Below are 17,950 nucleotides of genomic sequence, written 5' to 3' on the forward strand. Positions count from 1 at the left end.
ACTTCTACATGCTGATGAAAGTTTAATTTTCTGATTGTGTGTATATGGAGAAAACTTTGTTAGAAGACACAAAATTCACTTTAGTCATTTTTTTTTATATTAAGAATTTTCAAAATATTAATAAAAAAGACGATTTTTTTTTTCCTTTCAAAATAAATGTAGCTAAACACAGATTTGTGTAACGACCACCTTGGGTAGTTTAATCAGTAAAATACAAAGAAGAAAATGCACCTTGTATACGTCGTTCGTTTACTCTTTTACTCATTTTGACGAGTGGCAGGAAGATATCAAAGAAAAGTGAAATTCAGACATTAATATATTATCGCTTGTGAATATTTGATACATGATATTATATTGGATTGTTGGTTTAGCTTCTGTGAAGTGCTAATTATATAAACATTACTTTCAAATTGAAGTGGATCACGTTATATAATTGTTGATTTCAGGGCGTCCTGACCATACATCAACTTAATGCAAGTGGGGACTGGAGATAAACAACTTGGTGATGAGAGCATCATGCAAATGATCCATACACCAAAAATATTCCTCCCCTCAACTTACTTTGCTATTCACAGCTCTTTTTAAGCTACAGAGTCAACACTAATAATTAGAGTTATCTTTACATAGTTTTCACGAATAGAATTTAATTTGCAGCAATCAAAATTTGATCTTATGCTTTAACAGCTTAATCTGATAATGTGAGTGATGTAACTATATAGATAATTCTGTAATTGTATCCAGTTTAAACATATTTTCGTTTCAACAAGCCTTGTACCTGCCTACACTTAATGCAGTAACATTTAGATAGCTTTTCTGACCTTATATCTGGTATTGCTTTGTGAAATGAAATAGGACGTGAAAATGGACAATATGTTCAGTTGCGGCATCAAAGGGATTTATTTGCTCAACAGGAAAATGCAACTTTTAATTAAAAAGTGAGACCACATACGCAAGAATCACTCACAAAAGCAATCACTGAACAGGAAGCTGAATTTTGACTCTGCTTTGTCTTTATTTTGGTGGAGTAGTGATTATGACTTTTGATGGTCTCATAGGATTCAGCAATAATGATTTTTTAATGACTCTTACGATTGATTTCCATATTCAAACATGCAATCCTTACCAGCTAATTATAATCTGTTTACATATTACATGCCAATTATACGAAATTTAATAGTAATATATTAATTTTACACCGTCAATCAATAAAATATTATTGTTAATATAATTTTTTATTTATATATTATGAAGGGTAGCAATATATCATAAATTTTAGTGTGCGATTGAATGATAATATAAAATTACTTTTAACTATAATTGATGTACCACTTACTTTCTCATTATTATATAATGTGTCTAGCTTGCAAAGATGCAAAAACAATTAACCCCCAAAATCCAACCATATCTAATTATAATCATTTCCCATTTTGTATTGCGGTTGAATTTGTATACATCCCTTGTGAAAATGCTCCCTAATTCGTACATAAATATATCTAGTTTGACAACACTAAAAGGACAACATTAGAGATAACGTTTGCAATGCTCCATTGTTGTAATGGATGGTGGTGACTTCACTCTTTATTATTTGGCCGGGCGACCACTAACAAAATAGAAAAGGACCTCGCGAGCTTCGAATTAGGATCATAAGTTTATTGCATATGTAACAAAAAAAAGAAGAAAAAAAAGTTTATCGCATATATCTACATCATGGATAATTTTGTCTCAGAAAAAAACATTGATTTGCAAGTTGCAAGTCCACTAATTAGCATGTAGGGTAGAGTTCAAATTCTCCTAACGACAAAACTTGATTAAAGAAAAAAGCATTTAATAATGTTTAAGAAATACACGCTTTATGCTTAACCCTGTAAATAAGCAGGACATTGGATTTTATACGACACCTAAATCTCTATTGAGCAAAATCCACCACACATAGCACACGGCAATGCTACATGGAATCCACACGGTTTTCTTTGCTTCTGTCTCTTCTTTTGGAACAATGTATGAGGTAATCACTAATTAATACCCCTAAATAATCAGGTCATAGTCGAAATGATCAAAATCAGTGCTCAAACTAGGAAATGCTTATTGGATGAAGTGGAAAAGGGCACATAAGTATATAGTTGGTTTGATCATAAAGTACTGATATGAAAAGCACTCCACTGTACATACATAGTAGTTGTAGAGGTCCCAAGCCAAGAGCATGGAGCTTGAACAAATGGCTCAAATGGGAGAGTATTTATTTTTATTTTTTTTACATAAAGTAAAAATTTCTTATATGAGTATTTAATATAACTGTATATGCAAAATTCAAACCGAAGATTATTGTTAAGTTAAAATAAGCTCATGACTATCTATGTGATGGTGAATAAGAAAAGTTTTGGGTGAGAAAATTGAAAAGGTTGATGAATCTTGTGACAAAGACGAGAATGTGTAATGAGCATGTGCAGGTGCAGCGAAGCGCCCCACGTGGGTTATGACATGCGTGTGGGTCTCTACTCTCTAGTTCCAAGTGGTACTCTTTTGTTTGATAGATTTGGCAAGATGCAATCTTGTATGAAAACAGAGCTTCCAAGTGAGGAAGGAAAATCAACCTTATACACAAAGAAAAGAATATACAAATAACGTTGAATGAAAAGTACATATGTTTTATATTAATTAATTTGCAAGGTGAGCTGATGAAGCAGTAAGAAACCTTTACTTGATTTGAGGAATACATTTGCCATGTTCATGAGAATCATGAGATACCATTTTTATTGAGTTTCATAGATGAGCTGTGAGTATCAAGGAGCTGGCTCTGTAAAGTGTAAACCCCGCTGCTTAGGCATCCTCTCTTGCCTATTTCTTTTCTGGATAAATTCTTTTCACACTTATTTCATCACCATAATGACGTCTTTCTCATTTTTTATAAAATAATATTCATTTTATAATAAATTTTGTTAAAATAATATTCATTTTATAATAAATTTTGTTCTATCAAGTGTAATCTAATTTAAGCGGAAAGAAAATTGGAGTCAAGCAATTTAATGAAATGGATTATGGTTCTTTCTACTTCACATAATGACACTTCATATAATTTTTTGTTCGTCAAATTTTTTTACTGATCAAAACTCTTTGTGGATAAGTCTTTATGAAATGTTTGTTCATTTTTAAGATCAAAGATTGATCCCATAAGCTAACACAAAATTTTTCAGCGTGTTTTGTCTTTACTTACATTTTATGGGAAACTTCTTAGAAGGTTATTCATCCCTAAATCGTTTTATATTAAGCATATTTAAATGTAAAGTTCTTATGTGATAAACTACCGAAAAATATATATATCTTGATAGAATAGGTAATACAAATTAATTCTTTAAGTTATCGTAAAATCTCATACTTGTATAATACTTGACTCCCTCTTATTCTAATGTGTTTCCATTGTTACAATAATTTTTCCTTCCATCTTATCTTATGATCGACATCAATCCAAACACTCTAAGTATTTTTTTAATAAATTTTGAGGCTCTTTCTATCCACAATATATATTCAATCATACGAACTCCTCATAAAATTTGGATGAGTTATATATATATATAATAAAGAACCTAATAAATAATATATCTTACTATTATTATATTATTTTTATTTGTTTAAAAGATTCAAAAATTAGGCTTTAACTAAATGAAGAGGTCAAACAAAGAGAATTCTCCCCGGTAAAAGCCACTAATTGATGAAGTGGGAGATTGAATTTTTTTTTCATGGGGAGATTAAATCTATTGATGAAGAAAATTAAATGAAAGAGAATCGAAAGTTAATGGCAATAAAAATCATTTTAATGTTCTTATTTCGGACAAAAAGAAGATTGTGAAAAAAATATGATATGCTCTAATATTTTATGTATTGAGATCTTATGTTAATATATGACACCATGTGTTCTTTTATCCATATTAAGAGATTATAGTAATATAATTCACACACTACCCATCTAATTAAGTTAAACCATTTTGACATCACGTGCTTTTATGTTTATGTTTAATTTTTTTTCTTGGGATCCCCTATACTTTTTTGTGATACGAGTTATATTAGTTTGTAAATATCTTTGTATATTATATTGAGCTACATATATATATATATATATATATATATATATATATATATATATATATATATATATATATATATATTATTTATTTATTTATTTATTGCGACGGACTTCATTTTTGTGAATTGTAAATGTGTTTTTTTTTGGTAGATTTGTAAATGTAACATCCATTAAATTATTATATATTTAATATATTGATTTAAAATCATGGAAATTTTTTAATTTTCCATTAAAATAATATAACATGTTTGGAAAAATTCATGTTTGGAAAAATTCCACTTTAAGTTAATTTTTTAACAATATTATAAAGTATTTTTAAAAAAATATTATAAAGTAAATTAAATTAGTCAGATACAACTTGAAAATATTATAACTCGTTAGTTACATATTGGGCTAAATTAGGTTGAATAATAATAATAATAATAATAATAATAATAATAATAGTAATAATAATAATAATAATAATTATTATTATTATAATTATAATTACTAGCTCTCCATACATTTAGTTCGTACTAGCTCTCCATACATTTAGTCGGTTGAGTTGTTTATAAGTAATTGTTGTCATGTTTAGACTTTTATAATGTGCTAGGCCTTGAAGAATGCTTATGTTAAATTAAAAAAATAAATTTTAAATTTATAACGATTCTCTAACTTTTGATTTCTTGGATGTTGACACTTACATTAGGAAAGTCTAGTTTTATTGTCAAGAATAGTATGATTGGTTATAGGCATATCACAACATCGACATGCATTACCAAATCACATGTGGAAATCGCACAATCTTTCCAATAATCAGTTAAGGGTTGTAGCCCTCGACTTTATACTTCACTTCATATTGACTAAGAACCTAGAGGAGACTCAATAAAATTTACTCCAAGAGTTTCATACCTACTCAAGGAGGATTTTCAACAATTGGCCTCCTAGAGTGTCAAAATAAGATTTCCTATACGAGATCTTCACTTTCTAAACAACATTTTCTCCTAGAGTGTCAATCAACATGTCTTAATATCTGCAACATTCTTAACATCTACACCTCACACATACATCTTCTATATACATTACCCTAGGTCAATACATATAGAGATTAAATCATACCAATAATATATAATATACCAATACTTAACACTTCAATCAAGAATAACATACCAACACTTAACAATTGATTCAATAATAGCATATCAATGTTGGTCGTCATTTAAACTACACAAATATAACATACCAATGCTTATTATCGTTACCCTATATCATACAAAATGTAATAGACACTGTTATTTTATTCATGTTCACCAATTTCACTCATCACACAACATGTATCAACATATAACTTATCAAAATTAATTATTGTACAATGACAACTTCTACATAAAACACCACATAGAGAGTTATATTACTCCTATCAAGCTCATCTTTATCTCATATGAAATATAAGAAGACTATCTACAACTCTTATGAATACCTTAAGTTCTAATTCCATCATCTACTCTACCAAAAAGTATAAAAACGGTAACATTTTGGGATGAAGTGGATAACTTGATCTTTGCTCATTAAAAAGGTCATAACTTGAGTTTTAGACCTTCTTTTTAGGTGACTCCAAAGTCATTGGAAAGCTAACATCCAATACTACAACTTTATAATGACTTCAACTAATTAGACTCATATAGGGACTCCCGAGACAATCATGACTGTGACAATTTCTTTACACCCATGAGAGACTCTGTTATACTACTATACATGTTTTTCGACTTCAGGCTGCAAGGATCACAACCATGGCCGCTGAGTCATGCCTATGACTAGCTCTTTTCTTAGTCCTACAACATTTTTTGACCTCTAGCAGTGCCAATCACGGTCGTGACCATTGAGTCACGCTTGTGATGACTCCCAGACATGAGGTTATAAACATGAACTCCTCAAGAACATCCTCAATGAGTTCCAAACCACTGCAAACTCATTTGCAAGCCCCAAAATCAAATCAAGACCATCAAACTCACATGCATCTCATCCAAAATACTCTAAGCAACCTATGCAACATGAAAGCTACTTCAGATGCAACATGTATGCTCTTAACACTAAGAGATCAACCACCTTGGGTTTTGTGTTCACCTTCTCTAGAAACCCCAACTTCAAAACATGGAATTCATGTAAATTTAAAACTCAGCCACACAATTACATTTCTTATGATGATCCAACCGCATGCAACTCAAAATATAACAACAATTTGAGTTCTAACTTTTATTCCAAGCAAAATCAAGAAAGGAGAAAAAAAGAAGGAAAAAGAAGAAAACAACTCTGAACTCTGATCAACCGAAAGTTCTGCACGAATCCACGAATTCTGAACTCTAGGTAGAAGGAGTATAATCAACCCTCTTCGACCCCCAAGATTAAGACGCTTTAGGAACTAAGAGAAGAAAAACAAGTTTTAGCCACAAAAACTCCCAATTTTAACTAAAAAACACACTCACTTCACCCAACTAAAAAAAACAAGCCAAACATATTTAAAGTAATTTGCATCAACCAATTTCTACCTATATCCTAAAGAATTTTCTTTTCAGAATTATTCTACTTTCTTTTCTTTTTATGGTCCTTACTTTTTGGTGCAAAGAGGATGGTTATAACCAACAATTCTTATGTAGCTACCTGAAACTTAAGAAAAACTTTTGATTTTTTTTTTATAAAAATTACATAGCTGAGAGAAATCAAGCTACATTTGTATACGTGGTATTATTGTGTTCATATAATGTTAACCTTTTTGGCTAAATGTTAAACCTTGTGATGGAACCAAAAAAGGTGGAGGGAAAAAGGGAATATGATGATCAAAGCTTCTGTTTTGTGCTATTTACTATTTCTAGGGGTGCTGCCAAGTGTACTGTAATAGAATGGAATATGAGAAAGAATTTTTTTTTGAATCCTCCATGTTTAGTTACACTATGTCAAATTTATAGGCTCTAATTTGATTAAAAAAATCATTGTAAAAAAAAATTGATAACAAAATAAAAAATAAAAAATGAAGACTCGTTTAAAGAAACAGGAAGAAAGCAAGTTGCGCAAACAAATAACCTATTAAATAGTATATTATGCAACAAAAACTTATTTAACAAAAAAGTTGATTAATTATATACGTGACTCCAAATAAAAATTCTTAATTTTGTGTTCAAAATCATAATTCCTCTCTGCATGTATTTTGATTTTGTGCAGTTAAAATAAACGAAGTTATCCTGAGAATAGTTTGGAAGTGCATATGCTTATATAAGGTCCCTAATTGGAAGGATCCATATTTTTTTTAATCTTTCATATTTCAAGAAACAAAAATAAAAAATAATTTTTTGTTTTGTTTTCGTACATATGTTAACACACTAAATTCATTTTACATTTTTAAACGTTTTTAAAATATAATTAAGATTGCAGTTCATATTTTAACTCATATTCAAATTTTATTTATTTATGATTTGTGAAAAAAATTGTTATTCAGTTTTGTATTAAACAATGGAACTGAAAAAATGTAAAAATAAATTATTTTGAAATAAAAAATCTGGACTCAATAAAATATTACATCTATTCTTTAAGTTTGATGTATTCTTAAAATAAAAACTGTAATTAATAAAATCTATACTCAATACTTGAAGAAACTGTTTTAATAAAAACAGCACTACATACGTGCATTCTAATCTATCTTATTATGTACATAATATGATTAGGTGTGCAATATTTTTAATAAAATTACATACCTATTTATTTTATAAAATATATTTATAAATTTTAATACTTATATTTCAAGAACTCCAATTTATTAATTTACTTAGAATGTACAAAATATCAAGGTGGACACTGATAATTATGACACCATTTTTTTAAGTTTGTTAATTTATATTTGCAAATAAATGTGAAAACGGATTGGATTGAGCTAAGTTTGGATGAATTTATTATATAATCTAATCAAAATTTAATGTATTTAGTTAAATTGGGTTTAAATATTTTTTTTTAAATTCAATCTAATCCAATCCGATTACAAATGTGACAGATTAGGTTAGATTAATGGGGTCAAATATTATTAAAATTATTTATTTATTTATTTATAAAAATTAAAATATTTGATAATCAATATAAATCATTTAATATCTTGTTACAAATACAATGTTATCAACTCATGAAGTAAATGATATAAACTAATAAATTTACTAATTTGTTACATACTAGCTCAAACAACTAATATTAATATAAAATAAAATTTAAAATAAATATATTGTATTATTTCAATACTATCAATTCAAAATATAAAATTTGTTACTATTCAAGACCGATAGAAAGTAATGTTTTAAACAAGTGATCATTCAAATACTAAATTATTATTATTATATTTTTTTAGTATATATGACTAGACTAGATTGAATCACAGATAAAAAAATAAAACTCGTTACTTAATCTGTATAATATTAAGTTTTGGTCGGGTTGAGTTGAATCTCACTTAAATATTAAAAAATCTAATCCAAACTCACTAAATCATTTTGAGTTAATTCGAGTTCATAAATTATTAGTAACTATTTATATTCTTATTTATAAAGAAAATTTTGAAACATATTTTTCTATTAAGTCACATTTATTATATTAAAAAATAATAGTTTATGACAAATCATCATCGCATATTTATATATATTTTAGGAAAAAATTAATTAAAAAATAATTATTACAATAAACTATACAAATTTTCTAAACTCTTTATTATTTAGCGTGCCTTTATCTATGTTACCAGCTCTGTCAACCCTATAAATGTATACATATGGAAGAAAAAAAATGTCCAAAATAAAAACTCGAGAGACATCTCCGATAATTCCTAATACTATTATATAAAATATCAATACAATGATAGATAGTTGAAACTATCAATGAAGACTTAAAAAAAAAACTATTATAAATCTTAACTAAACAAATAATTTTACTTAATTTTGCCAATATGTCTCTTTGAAAAGGATTTTCCATCAAGCATATTTTAGTTTAATTTGATGGAATATTAGAATCAGAAAAGATAGAGAACAACAATAAATAATGGAAAATTAAGACTACGAATTCAAAGGCAAGAAGACTACAGTAAATCATGCATATATTAAATTCATTATTTATGCAAGTTTTTTTTTATATATTTTTTCTTGTCACAAATTTTACTGTATTAAAGACTATTTTTGTTCACCATATTATAACTATCACTCATAAAAAAAAAATCACACATAATAAAATTTAAACACAAATTTTCCAATAAATATATTATCCATTCACTCTTCCATAAAAGACGAGATATCCCAAGTGATTCCATTATATGGACTATATAGTATATATTCATATATCATCACACCATAACTTGCTCGTTCCCAAAGAAAGATGCTAAATTCAGAAACAAGGTCCCACCTTACCCCAAACCCAATAAACCAGCATGTTCCCTTTAAACCAACTCACAAAAGTCATTTAACACCCTATACAAATCTACTTTCAAATACCAATGTCACATCCATGTAATTCACATTAAACAATTTTTATAAGTCCAGAAAATTATTTCGTGATAACTTTTTAAAATACATTTAATCGTGACTAGTATTTTATTTTTAAAAATAATAATAGATCATTTTTAATTTTTAATACAAAATTTACACAATTATTATTATTTTAATTTAAATATATTTTAGTTCATGTAAAATAAGAGATTTTTTATTTTAGTTTCTAAAATTTTCTTTTTATTTTTAATTTTTAAAAAATTTGAAATTATTATATTTTTTTGAGATAAAATAAGTAAATTTTAATTTTAATTTTTATAAAATATTTTTATTTTTTTTATTATTTTTCTATTACGATAAATATCACAGTAATATATAAAAAATGTTATTATAGATATAATATATGTATATATAATTATATTTAACATATTCTCACACATAATTTTAGTTTATTTTAAAATAAAATTTAACAAATATATATAATATGTCCCTAATTCTTAAAAGTTATATTTACACTTAACAATTATGAGAATATAATGTAAAATAAATTACTTTTAATATTAAGTATTATATAATTACAGGATTTATATAAATATAAAACAATTTTTTTTATAGTGTTCTAAAACTTAATGTCATTATTATTTTTTGAAAATTTTATAAAAAAGTATAAGTGACATACTGACATAACATCATAAACAAATAAAATAAGATTAAACTCATAAAATAATCACACAAATAGAAGTGAGCCTTTTTGGTTAGACAAGCTAAATGAACTTGGTTCTAAATTATAATCCTAAACTTCAAATCAATGATTAATATAAGTATAATATAATGAAAGGAAGTAATATATAATATATAATAATTATAATCTTGAATAATTATAAAAAAAAAGTTAAAAACTAAAAGTAAACTATTTTTTATATTTTATAATATAATGAAACTAAAAATAATTTTATTTTCTTTCTCTTGTACCACCAAACATTATAATTATCAGATTTATATTGTGCATAGTAGGGGCACTTGTCCCCACTATCATTTGATACACACACACACACACACACACATATATATATATATATATATATATATATATATATATATATATATATATATATATATATATATATATATATATATATTAATTTTAAAAAATAAAAATTATATTTTAATAATATATATATGTTTAAATTATCATATATATATATATAATATAAATTTAGAAAAAAATATTTATTTATTTGATGTTTGTCAAATTTTTGAAGGAGATTAGTTCTCTTATGAATATTCTTTAATAACGAATCAATTTTTTTAAAAAAAGTTTAATAATATATATATATATATATTTATATATATATATATATATTAATACTCACATATATAATGTAATATATTAAAAAAATCAATTTTTGATAAAATAAATTTTGTAGCATGTATGTCTACCTTTTGAATTTTTTATTTATTATATACGATTAAAAAAATTAAAATAAGAAAGATCAGAAGATTTATGTTCTATTTAAATTTTTTATTATAAAATATATTTTAAAATAAATTATCATCTAAAAATATATATTAGATATTTAAAACATGTTTATATCATAAATAAATTAAGCTTGATTTTTATAAAATTTAACATATTTATTTTTATATTTTTATTAATATCAAATTATTATAAAGTAAGTCTTTAATATCATAGTTTTAACTAAATATTTAAAAAATATTTATTACAAATAAATAAGTCATATTTAGAATATATATTTCTAAAACAAATTAGGTACAAACATACTAAATTATAATATAATCTAATCTGACCTAATTTATTTTTATATTTAATTATAGATGTAGATATAAAAGTTTGTAAAAAATTATTATATATATTTATACTTTTTAAAGTTATATGTAAAACTTCTAATACTATAAATATATGAATAAGTATTGCTCTCACTATCTAAAGTTTTTGGTTCATCACTGATAATAATTCATAATTTTTTTTTACATTTTTCTTTCTATTACTCATATTTTTATAACAACTTTCTTCTGTCCAATTATTAGCAAATTTTTTTTGTAAATGATTAAAAAACGTGCTTATAATTTAGCCTTCATCATTTCGGTGCCATTGAAAACCAAGGAGGAGAGAAAGGATAATCGAAATAAGCAAAACAACAAAAATGAACAATGCTGAGAGATTAAATAGAAAATAATTGATTAAATGATCCAATCGATTTTTTTAATAGTTTTTTCATTGATATACAAATATAAATATAGTTTTAATTGATTGAAATTTTGATTCAATCATTTAAGTAAAAAAAAAACATCTGTTTTTATTGATATAATCAATTAAATCAAAATGTTAATAACTTATTTAATTTAAAATAATTATTTATTTATTATTTTATTTCTCTCTTCCCTATTAATTTCTTTCTTATTTCTCTTAAATCAAAGACTCTTATTTTCACTCTTTTTATCTTCTCTATTTTTCTCTTCCTTATTTTTTACTTATTTTTTCATCATACCAAATACACCCTTAATCATCTGCAAGAGTGGGTATAAAATCATCGCTTCTTTCAACTACGCTCATTCCTGTACCTTTAATTTTTTACTTATTTTTTTATAACTCTTGTATAAAGATATTAAGCTTCACATACATATAATAATATATACTGTATCTGGGATGAGTTACATTTTTTATAATAATATTTAAAAGAGTGAAAACACTTTTCAGACGTTTTCATATGGAGACAAAAAAATGTCAAACCATATAAATTATTTTGTTTTACACTTATTGTGTAGTGTGTTTGTATATGTTATGTATAAAATTATACTTTTAATCTTTATATAATATATAATATGTGATTTGATTTTTAAATTTTTAATTCTATAATTTTAGCACTTTTTATTTTTTAAAAAATTTATAATTTTGATGTAAGTTCAACCATTCACTATTCATTTAATTATCTTGAAGATTATAATATTGATTACAAGACCTGGATTTGGACTAAATTTCACATTTAATCATCAATTTTTATTTCTATAAAAATGACAAAAAGAGATGAAGACAAGATAATATAATGATTAAAAATATAATTTAATTTAAATATTAATTGTCATATCATTTTTTAATGTTAAATTATAATTAATGTTATAATTTTAATATTTAATGCATAAACATTTAACGATTAAATTTATAAAACTAAAATAATAAAATTGTAAAATTAAGAATTAAAAGACTAAAATCACTTATATATAGATGTTATAGGGAGAGAAAAATACAATTAATTTAGTCTTGTACATAAGGTAGTTTGGTGTTTAGGTGATTCAGTTAGGAGGAGATTTTTTTTCTAACATATAGTTACTTTATATGAAGAATTATTTATATATTTTCAGTGTGCAGGTGAAAAATTGAAAGGTTAATGTGTTTAAGTGTGAGGGTGGAGATAAGAGATAATATATATAGACAGACTGGGGAAGTGGTCGGAGTAAATGTCTAACCAAAGATAGGTTGGCATCGTGTCATGAAAAAAAAAAAAAAACAAAGAGAGAGAAAATTAAAAAGGTTGTTTTAAAGAGACATGCATAGATGTTTGAATTGGGAAGCAGAAGATGTTAAATAGTTTACGTGACATTATGTGGCCACTGGGTCCTGTGTAGGGCAGCGAGACAATGAAGCACAACACAACACAAACACTGCATTATGTAGTGTACGCTTCCCCCAATGGCAGAAAACAAAAAGAAGAAGTGGTGCCACTGCCTCCCATATGTGAGACTCTTAGAGCTGTCAGATGGGGCTACCTGCTGGTGGGGACTGCATGCAATTGTTTTTGACATTAGATACTTAATTAATACTAATATCATATTTATATAATATATATATATATATATATATATATATATATATATATATATATATATATGTATATTTTCTGTCCACCTCTTACATTCCCTACAATTTAATTTATTGTTATTTGTTCAGGCTTTTCCATTTCTTCTCTTCTCACACAGAAATGCACATTTGGATGCGACAATAACACTTAATAGCAACAACTCAACAAGACAGAGACAGATAGAAAGAGAAACACAGTGCAAAGTAAGTAGTAATTGCTAAGTGCTAAGTAGTACTACATGGCGAATTCTTATGAGGGATGTTTCCCTCCAACCATCTGCTTGTGAATATGGGAGCGGATTGTTGTGCAGCCTCCGGCAATTGCGCACGCACCCATGTGCATATATCATATCACCCAACTTCAACATCCAAAACCTTTCTTACACTTAATTCTCTACATCCTTAATCATACTTTTCCAAATTAAACCCCTTTTCTCAGTTTCCACTTTTAAACCCTTTTGCTGCTAGCCCAATTCTGCATAGGACCCAACAAGTACTTCACTTTCAGATGCTATGAAGAATAATGTCTGTGGACTGTGGTCTCCAACTCCACGTGTCCCTCTCTCCTTTATCAAATCAAACAAAACATACTTCATCAAGTCAACTAATATCTTATTACCCACTAAATACTACCTCTAATCTCTTCTTTCCTTTATCTATTTTAATACCTACGTGTTAGATTGACCTAAACAAAAATTATTTGTATAACCGCAAAATTTTATCTAGCATGGAAATTTGACCTGAAAATCAAATCTAACGTGATGATTAAACAAAGAATGGCGCTGCTTCTTCGTATTTAAAAATATATGGCATTAAGAGTGGACTAATTGCGAGGGAGATAGATAATTTATTTAATTACCACTACCAATTTTAAAAAATAAAAAAGGGTAAATATTAAGCGCCTTATTATAAACATAAAAGCATTGAATGACTTTTCTAAAATAATTAAGATAATTCAAACCATTAAAATTAAAAGCATAATAATGCTGACTAATTTTGTGGTACAATATAAGTTAATTTGTCTCAGTCGAGAAAATTCTTACTGGTCAAATACTATTTAATGTTTGGTCATATTTTCCCCTTTTTGAAAATGCATGTATTAATTAGTGCACATTAACTTTAGATTAGTTTAATAAATATTTAATGTAGATTCATTTTTTGAAAATTAAAAAAATAATTATTAAATTCTGAATTCAAGTTTGACCAAAGGTAGAATTAATTGATTAAATTTGAATAGATAATCATCCAAACACTCATGTATCAATAAGTAAAATAAACAAACCACTATGATCCATTTAATAATAAGGAATTTGAGTAATATTTTAAGTTTTAATTTTGTTGTTGTTAAAAAAAAAAGTAAAAAAAAATATTAAAAAAAATAGCCAAATTCGTACAAGAATATTTATTTTTTACTATATGAGCTGGATGGCATGCGTTTTTGAGTTAATGTATTATTTCGATCGTAACAATAAATACATTAACTCCTGTTTGACTTGTCAAAAAAGAGTTAATGTATTTATTGTTAGCAATTGAAAATTGAAATAATGAAAGTCAAGAAGAGCATTCTTAGGTTTGATGAATACATTAAGAATATAATTAGTGGAGCAAAGTCAAATGCTTTTGCTAGAACCTTATATATATAAGCCGTACGTGTATTATGCTTTAATGATGAATGTCACCTTTGTCAGTAATGCAGTGCTTTAATGCTTTTTGAAGAATTCTTTGATTCAAGTAATTGCATTGCACCTCAACGCAATGAATTAGAAGTTTTTTGTGTATTTGAAACCAGTTACCCAAGATGGTGAAGAAACGAGCAGCATTTATCGCAAGACAAATAAGACTTCCGTTATCGGAAATTGTTCCCCCATAGAATACACTGACATTCCCACGTATTTAAATATATATTAGTAATTATTGTGATATTAAACGTCTGTATATATGTATGATGACATGGAATATGTTGTTTCTTAATTTCAAAATGAGATTGGAAAGGTATGATCGAAGTTATGTGAAAAAAGATATAGGTTAAAAGAAGAAAGAAAATAATAGGAATAAGCATGTAACAACAGGACATGACATAAACCTTGGATATATTTAATATTTAATTGTGTTTGGGATGTAAAAATTAAAAGAGAAGGTAGGACAGATGAAGTGTGTATCTATTTATACATGGTTCACCTAGCGGTGTTGTGGTAATTAGTTTTGTGTATCTATCAACCTATCATTAGTGTTTGGAGTGTGAGTAAGTGAGTTAGTGGAGAGGGGAAGGTGGGATGGGATCAAAAAGAGAGGAAGGAGAATACAAGTTGATGGAGGGAGAAAAAGAAAAGGAAAAGGAAAAGGAAAAAGGAGAGGGTTGGGGGATAAGGAGAGAAGTGGAAGAGGTGGCGAAGATAGCGTGTCCAACAGCAGTAACGGCGTTAATATTGTACGCGCGTTCGATGATGTCGATGCTGTTCCTGGGAAAGCTGGGAGAGTTGGAGCTAGCGGGAGGGTCCCTAGGAATGGCTTTCGCGAACATCACAGGATACTCGGTGCTGTCGGGACTGGCGCTGGGGATGGAACCGCTCTGCTCGCAGGCCTTCGGCGCCAAACGCCTGAACCTCTTGTCGTTGACTCTGCAGCGATGCGTCACGTTTTTGTTGCTCTGCTCCATCCCCATCTCTCTCCTCTGGCTCAACATCTCAAACATCCTCCTACGCTTGCACCAGGACCCTCGCATCACGCGGATGGCGCACACCTACTTGATATTCTCCCTGCCCGACCTCCTCACCCACTCCTTCCTCCACCCAATCCGCATTTACCTTCGCGCGCAGGGCGTCACCCACCCCGTCACGTTAGCGTCGCTCCTCGGGACACTCCTCCACTTCCCTTTCAACTATATCATAGTCACGCGCCTCGGCCATGGGATCGCCGGGGTCGCCGCTGCCTCCGCCGCCTCCAACATCTCCATAATCATCTTCCTCCTCCTCCACGTCAGCCTCAGCGGCTCGCGCTGCGCCGCGCCCAGCCTAGACTGTCTAGCCGGGTGGAAGCCGCTGCTGCGCCTGGCCGCGCCGAGCTGCGTCTCTGTCTGCTTGGAGTGGTGGTGGTACGAGATCATGATCGTTTTGTGCGGCCTTCTGCTCGACCCCACCGCCACCGTTGCCTCCATGGGGATTCTCATTCAGACCACTTCGCTCATCTACGTCTTCCCCTCTTCGCTCGGTTTCGCGGTTTCCACTCGCGTCGGGAATGAACTCGGTGCCAATCGTCCTTCTAGGGCCAGGTTATCGGCGCTCGTCTCGCTTTTCATTGCCGCGATCATGGGATTCTCGGCGATGTTTTTCGCTGTCGGAATGAGGCGCCGCTGGGGAAGGATTTTCACCGCCGACCAGGATATTATCAGGATCACGTCCATGGCGCTGCCGATTCTCGGAATTTGCGAGCTCGGAAACTGCCCGCAGACGGTGGGGTGCGGCGTGGTGAGGGGGACGGCGCGGCCGAACACGGCGGCGAATGTGAACCTGGGCGCGTTCTACCTGGTGGGGATGCCCGTGGCGGTTGGGCTTGGCTTCTGGTTCGACGTTGGGTTCTGTGGGCTTTGGCTGGGCCTGCTCTCGGCCCAGGTGTGTTGCGCGGGACTTATGTTGTACGTGATTGGGACCACCGATTGGGATTTTGAAGCCCATCGGGCCCAGTTACTGACGTTGGTTGACGATGAAGTGATGGACGGCCACAAACAGCCGTTGACCAGCGCCGTTTGACTCTCTCGGCTTGATCGTTTGAGGAAAAAAAAAAAAAAAAAACAGCAACACCCCCATGGGGTTTATTTTGTAATTTTACCCAAGGCCAAAGAAGTGAATTACAATTTTTTTTTTCCGCCTCTTTTTCCCACCCATTTGGGAACTGGATACACACGGAGAGAATATTCTATCTTTTTCAACATTCTATTTTGTTATAGGAACAAAATGTCTAATTTCTTAATTCTTATAATCTTATTTTACTAACGTGGATACAGAAAAACGTATAGGTAGAAAAGTTGTTGCTTAATGGTATATGTATGTTATGCGATAGAAAATTGTGGATGTGTTGTTGAAAGTTGGAACGGAGAGAGTGTGCGTGGTCCTTGTTGGTAGTCCAAATGAAGAAGCGACACATGGGAATGAGTCAAAACCGTAAGCATATTGATATTGATATTGGCATATTGCCACAGCACAGAAGAGAAAGGCATGTTTGCATGGTACTGTGTAAAGAGCTGCCTTCTGTTGTTAACTTTCGCCTTTATCGCTTCCCACTGCCACCGACAAGGACCCTTACAACCCTCTTCCACTTAAGTACTATGTACAAATCAATGCACTCATTTCAAATCATGTTTTTAATGTACAGTACAAATTAGATAAGATGATTATCTACAGTCAAATTTAGTCTCTATGTATTTAATCAATATTTAAATTTAAAACTACTTAAACTTGTACCGAATTTCCTTGAGTTGGCCGTTCACTAGATGATGAGAATCAATTGATTCTGAAAGTT

The 17,950-nt window shown here is 29.2% G+C and overlaps 1 protein-coding gene across 1 annotated transcript; it reads left to right on the forward strand.

The window, feature by feature from the left end:
- The first annotated feature begins 15,355 nt into the window (after positions 1-15,355).
- Positions 15,356-17,367, forward strand: LOC109799649 (protein DETOXIFICATION 51). The gene has a single exon (XM_020360251.3). The coding sequence runs from the start codon at positions 15,709-15,711 to the stop codon at positions 17,179-17,181; it is 1,473 nt and encodes a 490-aa protein (XP_020215840.1). The 5' UTR covers positions 15,356-15,708; the 3' UTR covers positions 17,182-17,367.
- The last annotated feature ends 583 nt before the right edge of the window (positions 17,368-17,950 follow it).

This window comes from Cajanus cajan, chromosome 2 (genome assembly GCF_000230855.2).
Source record: "Cajanus cajan strain Asha chromosome 2, NIPB_CcT2T_4, whole genome shotgun sequence".
Taxonomy (NCBI): domain Eukaryota; kingdom Viridiplantae; phylum Streptophyta; class Magnoliopsida; order Fabales; family Fabaceae; genus Cajanus; species Cajanus cajan.